This window comes from Chanodichthys erythropterus, chromosome 21 (assembly GCF_024489055.1).
Source record: "Chanodichthys erythropterus isolate Z2021 chromosome 21, ASM2448905v1, whole genome shotgun sequence".
NCBI lineage: Eukaryota > Metazoa > Chordata > Actinopteri > Cypriniformes > Xenocyprididae > Chanodichthys > Chanodichthys erythropterus.
In genome coordinates this window covers 1530560-1546321 of record NC_090241.1, presented here as the reverse complement: position 1 = coordinate 1546321, position 15762 = coordinate 1530560, and the positions used below count along the sequence as shown (strand labels likewise).

At 35.2% G+C, this 15762-nt stretch overlaps 2 protein-coding genes across 3 annotated transcripts in view; both read left to right on the top strand.

The window, feature by feature from the left end:
• stk11ip (serine/threonine kinase 11 interacting protein) overlaps positions 1-3185 on the top strand; it is a 39880-nt gene extending 36695 nt beyond the window's left edge. Inside the window, exons 25-26 of one of the 2 annotated variants that reach the window (XM_067373553.1) lie at positions 1832-2040; positions 2152-3185. In XM_067373553.1, coding sequence (XP_067229654.1) covers positions 1832-2040; positions 2152-2280 — 338 coding nt within the window. In that variant the 3' untranslated portion in view covers positions 2281-3185. Of the gene's footprint in view, positions 1-1831; positions 2041-2151 lie in introns of those variants that run through there. The other variant, XR_010893433.1, reaches the window with a different exon arrangement.
• A 1341-nt stretch (positions 3186-4526) lies between these two features.
• Positions 4527-14368, top strand: LOC137010864 (gap junction gamma-1 protein-like). Its single transcript, XM_067373262.1, has 3 exons — positions 4527-4591; positions 8082-9276; positions 13176-14368. Exons 2-3 carry the CDS (start codon positions 8112-8114, stop codon positions 13187-13189), a joined length of 1179 nt encoding a protein of 392 aa, XP_067229363.1. The 5' UTR covers positions 4527-4591; positions 8082-8111; the 3' UTR covers positions 13190-14368.
• The last annotated feature ends 1394 nt before the right edge of the window (positions 14369-15762 follow it).

The window sequence follows — 15762 nt, the reverse complement described above, 5'->3', positions numbered from 1 at the left end:
CTCTTGCGTGAACATTAGGACAAATAATGTAGGCCTGTAACATACCCAAGTTAGTGTATTATACTTTTCTTTTTGTATTAGTATTTAAAAATTAATTTAATAATTTATATCTTGATTTATTATATGTAGTTGCAATAAACAAACAAAAAAAAAGTGTTTTCTCATTTTTCTACTTTCAAATTCAAATCAAAAACAAATGATACACGTTCTTTGGAGATAACTAAGTGAATATTTAATTAAAACAATAGTAATTTCTCACTAGAAATGACAATAAATGTGGAAAAAGTTGGTAAAAAACATAATTTACACAGAAACTGACTACTAAATCCAACTCTCAGATGCCACAGAATGGAAGGCACAGCATTGTGGGATATCAAAGGCAGCGATTCTGCTTTCAAAACCGATCAGATGAAGTTACGCAAGAACATTGGATTTGGACATGCCTTGATCTCTTCCTACCTTGGAATGAAATCAGCATTTTTAATCTTTTGGTGATTTCGAAACACTGCTTCATGAAGCTTGGAAACCTTTACAAATGTTTTGTTTCAAATAAGTGGTTGGGGGCGTGTTTCAAACTGCCAAAGTCACATGATTTAATTAAACAAAGCTTTGTTACTTCATAACTGTGTTGAAATGTTTCAAAATTTCAGTGGTTCACCCATGAATCATGCAGATTCACTGAGATCGCCCCCCTGCGGCGAACCATTGAACAAGAGTGTATCTGTTCTACCTGATCTCTGATCAGTTTTATACATTTCTAGACATTTTAATTAGACATTAGTATAATTAAAAGGAATAAAATGGCCTGTTTAGCTGAACAAACAAAACAAGCCCTGAATATTTATAAAAGAACATTTTTTTTATATTTTTTATATTTTTATATTTAATCTTATTAGATGATTAGTTAATAGCATTTGATAGATTTTACTTTCTATATAACACATATGAAATGGGTTTGAAAAAGGTGTTTTTATTCATGTTTTTGTTGCATTCACACTGCATGGGTCATCAGAGAGTGGCGTTTTGAACATTTCGAAACTGAATCATTTTGCGAAGCAATACATTCAATTGATCCAAAGCTTTGAAAAGTTTGGCCCTGTCCAAAATGGCACACCTCATTTGTCAATTTTAGTACTCATAAGGGTGCTCGTGAGCGCCCCCTTTGCAGTCGATATGCGCCCTCGATTCGCTCTAGTGCGAGCTCCGCAGCAGAAATCTTCTGAATGTCAAAGCCATTTGGGACAGGGCGTTTGTTTCTCCCATCATTATGAAGTGCTGTGTCTTCTTCTACTGGTGTGCATGTGGGAGAGCTGCGTTACAGTGCCACACTGGTCAAACCGCATTATTGCAGGCCCTTACAATAGGTAATAAAAAAAAAACTTCCAAAAAAAAAAAAAGTATGACTTTGCAAGATTTAGATCCAGAGTTTCTGTTTTTCTTGCTCAGAAGGTTAGATATCTTGCAGTCTTTTTGTCGAATGTCATTGTTGCCTATAACGTTATTTGTTTTAAAACTATTTTTTCAATGAGTCAAAACAACAAAGGCAGATTCTCACTCATTTTAAATAGTCGTTTCTCTGAATTTTGACATCATTAGTGACATTTGCTCTGACAAAACCATCATCTGTATCCACAGATACACCAGTACGTCTCAAATCATTACATTCATACATACTGAAAAGCCCAACTCGCGTAACCAAAACAGTAATCTTTTTGACCACTAGTGGGCCAAATCTTCCAGTTTTAAATAACTGTTGGTGTCGCAAAAAGGGCAAAAAGGTTTCTTGTTGGGACAAAAGTATTTGACAGTGTTGGTCCTTCTCTTTTCTTAGATGGCTCTTTGGACACTGTGAGTGTTCTAGCCACCAATGAAATGCTGTTTCTCCTTGATGAAGACCACCAATGGAGCAAGAGTCAACCTGAGGGCGAGATGAGCAGTGGGAAGGTGACCGTTCGAGAAACTCAGCCAATCAGTTGCCTTAGTTCCGTTCATCTGTTCTCATCCAATCCATGCCAGATGGACCTAAAGCTTTATGATGAGGTGTGTGTGTGTGTGCATCTTTACATGTTCTCACATAAACCACAGAGAACAGTAAATACTATGTCTACTATATGGACAGAATAAATGAAGGTTGTTTAATTTTTTTCACAGATGGCCAAGAAAGAAAAGACATGGTCTTTACATGCTGAAGATGAAGAGCTGGTACAAGACCTGGTGGACTGGATCACAAATCAGTGGGAAACCATGTTTGGTGTCAAACTGGCTACTATCAAGCAGTAACCTCTATCCACGGTGTAAAGAAAAGCACCTTTACATCATGAAGATTCCTGCCTCAATCTGCCTGCTTTTAATCTGTATTACTGTATCTTGGTGTAAATGTCTCCATATTATCCTCATCAATTACCTTTTGCTGTGATAATGTCTTTGTGCAAATCGTGCAGTAACAAAGAGTGTCTTTTTGACTTTGTACAGCAAAACACCAACACACCTCATAATACATAACTATGCATGCACTTACAATTGATTTTATTGATTTCTGTATATGGTATGAATGTGGAATTGAAGGAGTATTTGTTTCTCATGGTGAAAAGCCTCAGAAAGGTTCGTATTTGGGTTATACAGGTCAGAGGATAACTGCAGTGCTGGTGGTGTTAATGCAGCGTTAGCTGTTAAGACATGTTGCTGAACTAAACACCGTTAAGAAGTTTTTTGAACTGTTAATGTGTACACTTTATGTTCTATGATGAGCTTGCACTTGAAATAATTAGTGTTGATTTGTTTTATTAGCATAAATGTAGCTCATAAATGTAAAGTTTAATAGTTGTCTTTTTCCCAAAGTTACAAAATATTCTGTTCCAGCACTTTTATAGAGAGGGTAAAAAGGGAGCGAGTGACTACACTTTAAAACGTAATGGTCACGAGAAAGGAAACCTTAAATGGCTGAGAAGAGACTGAAAGGAATATTTGCAGTTTTGTGCCAAGTCATTTGTGTTGTTCAGACGTTCTGTGCTTTTATTTCTTTATAACTGGACTAAAAGTAGTGAAATGGCACATTGTTGTTAGCATATTATCAGTCAATTTGAAATGTATTTAATGTGTATTTATTTATCTTTGTACTGGTCTCCAGTAGGGAAACATGATAACTTTTATTTTTGTAAACATAATAAACTCTTCAAGTCTTTCACATCTTTTTGTTATGTCCGATGATGAGAGGGTTATGAGAATGATTATTGCACACAAGTTAGTAATTATTTTTTGTCAATTTCTCATTCCTAGGTTAAGTATTTTGTGCAATGACGCATATTTGTGTGTGTTTTATGTTATGACACATAAATTATTTATACAGTAATTCTTACATTCACCTCTTTTCAGTCTATTATGATGAAAGTTACTTTTTTTCATTCAGCAGACGTGTAGAAATGGCAGCATAGAAATTTGTTCTCTAGTTCATATATGAACATGCAAACATACAGTTTTTGCACTGCTCTTTCAGTATATACAATATTCCTGGAAATGGAGCAAGTTTTGCGCAGACATGTCAAGCCTATAGTTCACATAAACTTTCTGTTAAGCAATAGTTTGTGATTCATATTTGCAGGAAAATGAATGCCACCTGCTTCCTCTTAAATATTATTTTAAATGAAATGAAAGAGATAAAAATCTTTACAGCCTTCAAAAGTTACATCTTGACTATTATATTTACAGGATTGCTTTTCTTGGATGCTGACATATGTGGAGCACAAAACCGGTCATAAGTCATATGGGGATATTTGTAGCAATAACCATCAATACATTATTGATTTTTCTTTTATGCCAAAAATCATTAGGATATTAAGTAAAGATCATGTTCCATGAAGATATTTAGTAAATTTCCTAATATAAATATATTAAAAATGTATTTTTGTGAGTGGATATGCATTGCTAAGGACTTCATTTGGACAACTTTAAAGGTGATTTTCTAAATATTTTGATTTTTTTGCACCCTCAGATTCCAGATTTTCAAATAGTTGTATCTCAAATATTGTCCTATCCTAACAAATGATTATTTATTCAGCTTTCAGATACTGTATAAATCACTTTTTTTTTTTTAAATGACCCTTATGACTGGTTTTGTGGTCCAGGCTGTGTGCCCCTGTTGAATTACATTAAAATTCCAGATTTTTAATTAAATTTGAGTTAGCAAACAAAAAAAAAAACTAAGGTTGAGGTGAATCTTTTATATAAAGTTCAGTAAAGATACAGAATTGCAATGTGAATGAAAGGAAGTAGATTTTAACTAGAAAGAGAAATTAATAAATTCCCTTTCTTTCAATGCAGCCACGTGGCCAAATCAGGTCATTTTCCTCGAGAATTGAAAGAGCCAATTAATCTTTAAATACTACATTTTACTATTTTACAATATTTACAGTGGAGACTGGAGGGAGTTTTGAGCTCAGGTTTCAGGTTTGGGTGTAGAGGAGGATGGATGTTCACGTGTTGGGTGGAAGTTAATTGAGAAGTGAGTGACACGCTGCGCCGCAGTTCTGCTCAAACACAAGCCGAGTCCAACAGCTGAGGACAGGACAGCCTACTAATCACTTGTTAGACGAAGGTATGTGGATGTTTCTGTTGTTTCTTACCTTGTTTAAAGTTAATGGAGCTGCATTTAACGTGTGACTTTTGAGAACTCGGATTTAATTTCATTGATACAAAGTTGTCGCGTTTAAAACTTAAAAGAAAGTTTGATCATCTCAGGTCTGTTATACGCGGTTCCTGGATTGGAACCGGTTGTGGATTTTTTTTATCTGGTCTGTCTAGGAATATTGCATATACAAGTTTTAAGTCACCATGTGCATTAGGCTGTTACTTGTCACTATGTATGAATACATTTTTGGAAGTTTTTTTCAATACTCTTGCACGTTTACTAATTCACCTTTGTTGTACTGTCATTACTCTAAAGGTCTTGTTAAAACACCTTTTACCTGAAGATAGAATAGTCAGACTCCAATCAATGATCATTCCTCATCTGAGATGGAAGTCTGTATTTTTTGGGATGTTTTCTGAGAGTGCTCCAGCAGTGTTTTCATGTGTCTGTGCCATAAGCCTACACCAATCTTCAGCATGGATCTGTTATTTGATATCAATCAAATCCTGAAATCACTGTAACGCAGCACTATATCAGCACACGTCACTGTTTGAATAGTGGAGTTAAAATGGGAAATGTCTGAGTAGACTACATGCCTCCTTCTCTGGACCAGAGAACCTCAGTCTTGGTTCTTGTCAGATGGTGACCTGTCATGACTTGTCCTTATCTGTGAAGCTCCAGCCGAAGGGTGAGGTTGCTGATGTTGGCAGGCAGTTGTAAAGAGAAGCTACTCAGTACATTTCCATTACATGATGTGACAAACATGAATAATGTTCTCCTGTTTAAAATGCTGTCATAATAATAATAATAATAATACCGTTGGATGTAGTTTTCATGTCCTGTTTTTTTAGCAATTTATTTTGGCATTATTTCATATTCATGTACTATCATACGTAAAATCTTAACCTGCGGCTCACTTGTAATGCAGTGAAACTTGGTTTATGTACATCAAATCTGCTGAGAAACTAAAGATTCACAAGTTATTGAGTCTGATCCTGTAATGCCATCTTTTGGCAGTTAATAAAATTAAGTCAAATAACATAAATATTTCAGTGACATTTAGTGAAATGTACATTTCATTTTTTCTCTGGCCAGTGTATTCTAATCCTTTTTATAGAAAGAAAATAAAACATGCACAATATCTTTATTAGTAATTTTGTTCTATTAATATATGTGCAATGCATATGTAGAAACTTTTCATTCAGCCAAACTTCTAAATTCATAAGAATCTACATCTTTATCTATAACATATCCAAAATGCATGGAAAATGCAAAAAATAAATTTAATGGAGACATGCAAATTATAATATTAAGTAATATAACAGTCTTTCTCACTCATTATGGACTTTTTTCCCCCACTGGCATGTCATGTAACTTAAAAATAATAATAATAATAATAATAATGTGATGCGATTGTCTTGATATTTTAATGATTTTTTTTAAAAGAATGATGTCCTTGAAAAGAAAACCTTAAGTAATTTAGAATAATATTTTGTTATTTAGTAAACACATGGATATTTGACAAAGCAAGGATAGTTCAGGTTGTAAAATATGTGGTGCAACTACTTAGTTATACCATATGACACTTTCAAAAGCCATTACATTTTCAAAACTTATCTGAAAAAAAAAATATATATATATATAACTTTTTTTTTTTTAATTAACACCCTGTTAACTGGCTGTTTGAGGGTCAAGACTTGGCTTTGGGGTTAAGGTTAATAGGTTAATGTTAGGGTATGGAGGGTAGGGATAGGATTAGGCACTTGGTTGTGATGGTTAAGGTTAGGCTAAGAGGTTATACATTACATTATATGAATGAATGTCCTTACAAGGATAGTCATACTAACTTGTGTGTATGTATACTGTGTGTGTGTGTATACACATGTATTGAACACTGACACCTGCTGGTGCTGTAGCTGGTATTTCATCAACACATATAGTGTTGTCAAAAGTACTGAAATTGTAAAAATGTGATGACACCAGTATTTCGCCCGAGTGCTGTTGAGCGAATTCTTAAACGCCTCTGATTGGCCGCTGTGTTCATGTGCTCAACAGATATGTCTGTGATTGGCTAGAGCGATCAGCGTTTTACATGCAATTTACATGTTGTAAATTGACATACATGTCGCTTGCACAGATGCACACAGGAGCGCTTGAAAGCAGGTGTCTATCAAACGCTCCCACTTTCAAAACGCTTTCAGACACGTCTGTGTGCTTTCAAACGCTCCCATGCATTGATCATTGTAGCAGACATATGTTGAGCAAGTGAACACAAAGGCCAATCAGAGGTGTTTAAGAAAATGCCTAGGGGAAATGCTGGTATTGTCACATTTTTAAAATTTGCTTCCAAAGTAGGGCTGTGCAATATGGACAAAATATTCATATGAATATTGCAATTGCGATTTTATTTGCGATTTTGACTGTTGTTTTTGCTTTTTCAAATATGCTACATTCTAAATGTATGCAGTGCACAAGAAGTGCATAAAACATTTCACAATTAAATAACATAGAATTAACAGCTTGATCGAGTTTTTGTATTAGTCGAGTGTTTTTATTAGTCTTTACTGACGATGTACACAGGCACCATGTCTTTGCATATATGTTGATCGCGTCGGTAATTTCTTTGTGCCGTTTTGATCCTTTCTCATAAGGTGTGATGCTTGCAAATGCTTGAATGATGGATACTTGTTCAGTCGGTTCAGGCTGGCTTTGAGGTGTGTTTTTGTTAGTTTCGAAGGACTTTGTCGACATGCATTGATCATACAGGTTTTTTTTTGTTTGTTTGTTTTTTTATGCCGCTGTTTTAAGTGCTGGAACAGGTTTGTTTTATTGCCCCGTTTCGTTGAAATAATCTCACAGGTCTTGCAAATTACCTTGCTCTCTGACACATCCTCTCTCCTGAATCCAAAATACTCTTTAAAAAAATAAAAAATAAAATAAAATAAAATAAATAATTCTATACCTATCCTTTCACTTCCTTTAATCCCTCTTTATTGTAGCTTATGATACTCTGAGCACTGCCTAAAACTTGTTTTGTGAGCACTTCTTGTGTCTATTTGCCTCGTCATGACGACTCGCTTGTTGTATTCCTCACTTGTAAGTCGCTTTGAAAAAAAGCGTCTGTCAAATGAATAAATGCAAATGTTTTGCGATTGCGATTAATTACACAGCCCTATTCCAAAGACTGTACTTCTGACAACACTACTCCAATAATAATAATAATGTGTTACTGTGTTAAACAAATGGAATTAATATCATGCATTGGTTACTGCATTAATTCTCATTTTACTCAAACATGTTCACCATAATGTGCTGGACTCTTTTTTTTTTTTCATGTCACCTGTTTCTGATATTTCTGTTAGCCACAACTGAGGCCATTTACTGTAAGTTTTACTGTTTTTGTGTGTCCAAATTGAAATGCCTCTATGATCACACTACCTCTTTCTATCTTGTCCAGATCTGACAGGTCTCTTGTGTTGGTGCCAACATGAGTTGGAGCTTCTTGACGCGCTTGCTTGACGAGATCTCCAACCATTCCACTTTTGTGGGAAAGATCTGGCTCTCGCTCCTCATCATCTTCCGAATTGTCCTGACAGTGGTGGGCGGTGAGACCATCTATCAAGATGAACAGAGCAAGTTTGTGTGCAACACGCAACAGCCTGGTTGTGAAAATGTATGCTATGATGCTTTCGCCCCTCTGTCGCACGTTCGATTCTGGGTTTTTCAAATTATTATGATCACCACACCATCCATCATGTACCTCGGCTTTGCCATGCACAAAATCGCTCGAATGGCCGATGAGGAATACCGACCACATAAGCGCAAACTGCTGTCTATGGTTCATCGTGGAGTGAGCCGTGACTATGATGAGGTTGATGACATGGGTGAGGAAGCTCCCATGATCTTGGAGGAGGTTGAGCCATCTGAGAAGGATACTAAAGCTGCATCTAAGGACAAGTCTGCCACCGCATCCAGTGTTCCAGATACAAAGCATGATGGCCGTCGCCGTATCAAGAGAGATGGTCTTATGAAGGTATACGTGTTACAATTAATCTCTCGTGTTGCCTTTGAGATAGCCTTCCTTTTTGGCCAGTATATTCTGTATGGTTTCGAAGTGGCACCATCATACATTTGCACTCGGAGCCCTTGCCCGCACACGGTGGACTGCTTTGTCTCACGTCCCACTGAAAAGACAATCTTCCTGGTCATCATGTATGTTGTCAGTATACTCTGCCTGGTGTTGACTGTGCTGGAAATCCTTCATCTGGGAATTGGAGGTGTAAGGGACGCAGTCCAAAGTCGATCGACTCGGAGGTTGCCCGTACATCGGCCATCCACATCCACCATCTGTCATCGCCTAGCCAGTGCCCCACCGGGATATCAGACTGTCCTGAAAAAGGACTCTTCTGGCAAGCTTAAGCCTGAATTCTTGGGAGACTCTGGACGGGAGTCACTGGGTGATGACAACACTAGCCGCGATATAGACCGTCTGCGGAGACACCTGAAAATGGCACAGCAACATCTGGACCAGGCCTACCACGCTGAAGAAGTAGGTCCTTCACATAGAAGCGGTCCTGACTCTAACAGCATTGCAGTTGAGCAAAACCGACTCAACCTGGCACAGGAGGGCTATGTCAACGCTGAGGAGAAAGGTTAGTTTTGGGCTACACTTCATTCTTTCAAATCACACATGCATAAGCAGGGTTTAAAATGAACACCCACCGATGCTGTTGTGTAATGCTATAAACTCATTAAGGTTCGGTCACAATTACCGTTGCTCGGTGAAAATGTACTCACCCTCATGTCGTTCAAAACCCATAAGTCTTTCATTCATCTTTAGAACACAAATGAAGACATTTTTAATCAAATCTGAGATATTTCTGTCCCTCCATTGACAGTCTATGCAACTACTATTTGATGCTTCAAAAAATTCATAAAGAGATCGTAAAACTAGGGCTGTCAAAATAACGCGTTATTTCCGATTAATTAATTCAGAGAAAAAAACAACGCCGATTAATCCATTCCGTATTGACCTTTGGAACCTGGAGCCGTTCTAGCCACCATTCGACTGTGAAATGAAGGAGGGAGACGAGAACGCGCTGGCGCTGCCTGGATCACTTATAAAAAACGGCCTGATGGAAGTGTTCTGCAGCAAGGAATTTGCATCTCACCGGAGTTCGTACCACATCAATGCAAAGAATCCAGGAGTTAACGTTAATCCGGAGGTACCTAGCACGTCCCGTGATGCCAACTCTTGCAGTCAACGTCATCTTCAAACCACGCTGTGTTCGTGCACGTGCCTCAAAAGGCTTACAATGAGTTAGAATAGAAAGATACATAACAGCTATGACTCTGTACACTACTTGCTTTATGCAAGTTTATAGGATTTACCCTATTATACATTATCGACACAAACTGATAGGTAACAGCCACCCACTAATAGTCTATAAACAAAGCATCAGGGTGTCTTTGAGTTCACAAGAACAACGGTTAAAGTTTCTCGTCAGGCTACAGAAGAATAACAAAATCCCTCTCCATTTGGTCTAATACATCAAGTGTCACGCAGACCTATAACAACCCAGCCACAACATATAATTGCAAATAACATGCCTTGACACAGGCCTGAGGTCAGCTTTCTTTGCTGTTCGAGTTAACATGTACTAAACGTGAGTGGAATTTGCATCACAGCGCCCCCATACCTTGATGCTCATGACAAGAATAGCATGTATAGTTATCTTAATTGAAGTGAATTAGGTTTAAATCCCTGAGGTCTGAAAACGCGTCGGCGTGTTTTGAAGTATTTTTTTCACATTGCAGCAAAACAGACTTAAATTACTCTGTCATTTCTTGTCATAGAGACATAAGTAATATATCAATTGGAACTATAGAATATCTTCTTTTATTTGTGTACACACAGAGTAAAAACAAAACGTTATGCTTTTTGTAAAAAATAAAGAAAACTAACATGATGCGTGATCTCTCGTCTCCCTCTGAACAAAGTCCAATCTGATAGTTCTCAGAAAATGAACTGTAACTTATGAATACTAATCACAAAAAAATGACATTTATGTCTAAAGAAACGTTGAAATGTCAAGTTTTAAATCGTGTAAGTCAAATCGAAAACAAACATTCTGTGTTTATGTAATCTGTATGAAAAGAGAGCCATGTCAGAAGTCTGTGATTCAGCTCATTATCTGCTAATGCGGCCACGCCCACGGAGCCAGCGCTATTCAGACGCAAATTCAGAGGCAATACATGCATACATCGTCTCAATCGTGTATTTATTGTCTTGAAAAGTGTTTATTTGGATGTTAAAGCCATGGTTAGTGATCTCTAGAAGACATGCCGTTAGTTCCTAGTTCCTTTTCTTCTTTATATGAATTTGTGGCCTAAAGGTGTACAGAGAGCGCCCTCCTGCTGCAAGTATGAATTAAAAACACCATTCCTGAAATGTCCTCTTCTTTATTAGAATAATTTGTGGCCTAAAGGTGTACAGAGCGCCCCCCGGCTGCAAGTATGAATTAAAAACACAATATCCAGCACTCATAGTGATGACAATAAATATTACTTCTCAGTATAGAAATTTGACATAAATATATAAGAATCCCTCAATATTTCTCCAAATGTGCATGCTAAAAGCCGATATGAAATGCCATAGAGGTAACATAATTGTTCAGACACTTTGCACCACAGAAATACATTTTAAAGAATATAATAGAATACCATTATTTTAAATTGTAATAATATTTCACAGTATTGCTGTTTATGATGAGCTGCGACATGATTACAGAGGGTTTTTTTTCAAAGCTTACCTGACTGAAAGGCCTCATTAATATGCAAGTCATTTCAGGTCATTATTATGTGATTCTTTTGTCTTCTCAGGTGTAAATGGCCAATTATTCATGCAGATTTACACCTCCACGGCGCATACTGTGTTTCTTGACAAAAAGTGTCTTACAAAATTTAAATCTCTCTATTGTTTTATATGAAGGAGTAGGAAGGATAATTTTTACATAATTTTGAAGCAAAAACTCAATACCCAGAAGGCTTGTGAACACAGATTTACTATACTTTTTTTGGCCTTATTTCAGTGACTTACATTTTTTGTTTTTTCTATAACCACGCATAGACATTATTCCTTCAAAAATACAAACATGTACATACATGTTCCTCACATATTATTGTAGCCTAGTTTGTGCTCAATACAGTGTAATGACACTTTTTCCATTAATATGTTTATGAACAACTGAAACAAGCACAAATGTCAGGGCATGTCAACTTCTCCAAGACCCAAATCAGCCTCAGACTCCAGAGGGTTAAATCGCCGTCATGCATGAATTAATATTTTTGCAATTATACACATAATAATCCACGATGATCACATTACACAAAACTGAAATTGCACGTCAAAATAACAGTCAAAAAATTGAGACCCTCCAAAATTTCACAAATCACGTTTTCAGGGGAGCCCATGTCTTATTAAGGGGAGCTGAGCTCCCCTGTAGTTTGCGAAATCTAAGATCTTTTTGATGAAGTCTGAGAGATTTCTGTTCCTCCACAGAGATCCAACGCATAACAAGAGTTTTTGAACTTTAATGTCACTAATGCTGATTATTCATTGATTCATTTGAATTTAAATATTTAATACTTTCACAGCAAAAATTATGTATATGATTAATTTAGATTAATTAATCACAGAGTGTGTAATTAATTAGATTTTTAATCGATTGACAGCCCTACGTAAAACTAATCTATATGAATTGAGCGGTTTAGTCAGAATTTTCTATAGAGAAGCAATCTCTTTATATGATGAACAGATTGAATTTAGCCTTTTATTCACTTATTCACTTCATCAAATCACACATCAGTTGTGAATGGAAGCTCAAGCATGTTTTCTGTGCATTAAGCATGTTCAGTTGAGCTTCTGTTTATGCTCGCTGATCAATGTTTAAATTAAATATGTTCGTCATATAAAGCGATCATGTATCTTCAGAAAATGTGTACTAAACTGCTCAATTCATATGCATTATTTTTACGATCTCTTGATCTATATGAACTTTTTAAAGCGGTAAAGTGGTAGTTGCGTAGCTGTCAAGGGAGGGACAGAAAGCTCTCAGATTTCATCAATAATATCTTAATTTGTGTTCTGAAGATGAACAAAAGTCTTACGGGTTTGTAACGTCATGAGGGTGAGTAATTAATGACAGAATGTTCATTTTTGGCTGAAATGACCTTTTAAGGACATTATGAAATTAAGATAATGTCTGTACTGTACGTTCTGTTATGATTGTACTTACAATTAAATACAATCAGCCACTAACAATTTAACCTCAAAGCGTGTTAAGTGAGTTGTCACACCTGAAAATCCGATAACATCAGCATGTCTGAGCTACTTCATGCTATTGAAGTCAGCTGAAGTGTGTTCAAGATTAGAAAGAGCTGTTAGATTTTTATCATCAGAAATTGCCATGTTTTAATGTGACTTTTTTGTACCTTCATCACATGATGAATATTTAATAAAATATGTATTTTTCTTTTTCTGTTTTTAAAGAGGCTCATGCTTGAAGCATGTTCTCCTGTTCAGCTGCTCTCCATCAAAAACAACCCAACTCCAGTTTGAGATGCACATTTAGGAGGGCAGTCGTTGACAGTTTTTCCTGTTCTTCTGACTCTTCGACTGGACTAACTCAAAGATGAGATGCAAATAATGGAGAGCAGTTGTTGACAACATTTTGTGTGCGATCCTCTATTTGTATATCAGAAAAAGTGTTATTTACAGTGTTAAAACCATAGCTGCCATATATAATGACAAGGAAAATCACCCGTTCTTAAAATCCACATTCACTGGACCATTAAATCCCAAGCAATTATATCTGCTCACGTTGTTTTGTAACAATAGCTCAAGAAGAAAGACCCATTCCATACATGTCGAAGATATTTTCATTAATGTTAATTATTGTCTGCTTTAGCTCGGTATAAATTGAAGCCAGAAACAGTCTTCCTGTTCAGATCATTACAATCCTTGTCTAAAAGCCCGAAGCATTTGTGTTTTATGTTATGTCACTCTTTGATTGGAGTAAAGTCTGCATGTGTGGTCTGATATTTTTGGAATATTGTCCTGTATGTAAATGTCATACGTTAAGGGAGGCTGCTTTTCACACAGAATTTATATTGTATTAAGAACTTATGAATAAAATGATTGCAATACATGTGCATTTGACCAGTTTTCAAAACTACTAAGAACCTGGAAAATGCTTGAATTGTTTATTAAAAGGTTTCATGCTCTGTATTATAATAGAAATTAAAATTTGTGGTGCAAGTATGCAACATGATGTTGCTTTACTTTTAGTATATAATATATAGTATCTGTGGATCACATGGGATTTTTTTTTTTTTTTAACTGGATTTCAGATTTTGCAATATTATTTAGATGCACGCTATTTGTGTCTTTGTTGGTGATCAAATTAATATTTAAAGACATAGTTCACCCAAAAAGGAAACTTTTGTCATAATTTACTCACCCTCAAGTTGTTCCAAACCTGTATACATTTCTTCTTCTGAACACAAAAGATGATATTGACTTCCGTATTTTTCTTTCTTTCCCATTCTATTGAAGTCAATGTGGCCCAGCAGCTGTTTGGTTACCCATATTCTTCAAAATATCTTTTGTGTTCAGCAGAAGAGAGAAATCCAGACATGTTTTGGAACAACATGAGTAAAAGATGAACTATCCCTTTAACTCAAAGTTTTACACCTTAAGAAATGAATAGTATGTTGACAAATCTGTTTGAAATTGTGTACACACATGAAATGAAGACTCATTTTTATTGTTTGATAAATTCTGTTTCAATTGTAAGTCATTTTGCGTACTACCATCTGCTAAATTAATAAATATCAGTGGCCTTGAAACACCCATTATTATGTATTGAACTGATCCCCCTTCATTATGGCTGCCGTGTTGAGATTATATCCATAAAATCCACAATCTGTGACACAAAACACTGTTTAATGCTGCTTTAAAAATAAACATGTCCTTTAGTTTCTGAACTTCACCAGTTGACATTTTTATTGTAACTCAACTATTGTTCAAAAATGACTATATGTCTGGCTTAAAATGAACCCAAAATTAAAATTAAAAATCAGACACATAATTACTAGAGGCAACAATAATTATCGAAAGGTGAACATTTATTAATAAGCAATTTAATAAATGTTTATTGTTTAATTATTATTCATTAAATGTATTTATAAATATTTGTTTATTAAACATGTTAATAAATGTTCATTTCCAACCTATTTTGGATTCATTTTAATTAATTTTTAAACAATAGTTGAGTTAAATAAAACTACCCACATTTAACCCAATCGCTGGGTTTGTCCATTTTCAACCCAACTTGTTTTGTTTTTTTTTGTTCACTCTTAAAAATGCTGAAAGTTGGGTTGAAAATGGACAAACCCAGCAATTGGGTTGTTTTAACCCAGCAGTAGGGTTAAATGTTTGCCCAACCTGCTGGGTAGTTTTATTTAACTCAACTATTGTTTAAAAATTACTGTATTGCTTAATTAAAATTAACCCAAAGTATGTTGGAAATTAACATTTATTAATGTTCAATGAATAATTATTAAACAATAAACATTTGTTAAATTGCTTTTTAATAAAATTATATTAATAAACTATTAAACTATTAAATTTATATTAATAAAATATTAAAGCTTATTAATAAACATTCACATTTTGTCTATTATTGTTGTCTCTAATTGCATCTGGTTTTTAATTTCCCAACTATTTTGGGTTCATTTTACGCTAGCCATATAGCAATTTTTAAATAATAGTTGGTTTAAATAAAACTACTAAAACAACCCAATCGATTTTTTAGAGTGTTATTTTATTAATATAATTCATATTAATGAATGTGTAATGAACACACTGAATGTGATGAGACAAGAAATGTTTTGCGTTTTTGACATATTAAGACACAAATAAGAGTACAAATATTTTTAAAAACATTTAAATTGATTAAACTTTTACCATTCTTGTTCCCTTTTAATCTTTTAATTATTTAATTCCTTTTAAATATAAAAATACCCAATAACAGAAATTTCAGCTTTCATTCTTCTTCTACTGTAGCTCATTCAGA

Excerpts from the sequence above, each read along its gene's own strand:
- LOC137010864 (XM_067373262.1), top strand. The coding sequence starts at position 8,112 with ATGAGTTGGAGCTTCTTGACGCGCTTGCTTGACGAGATCTCCAACCAT.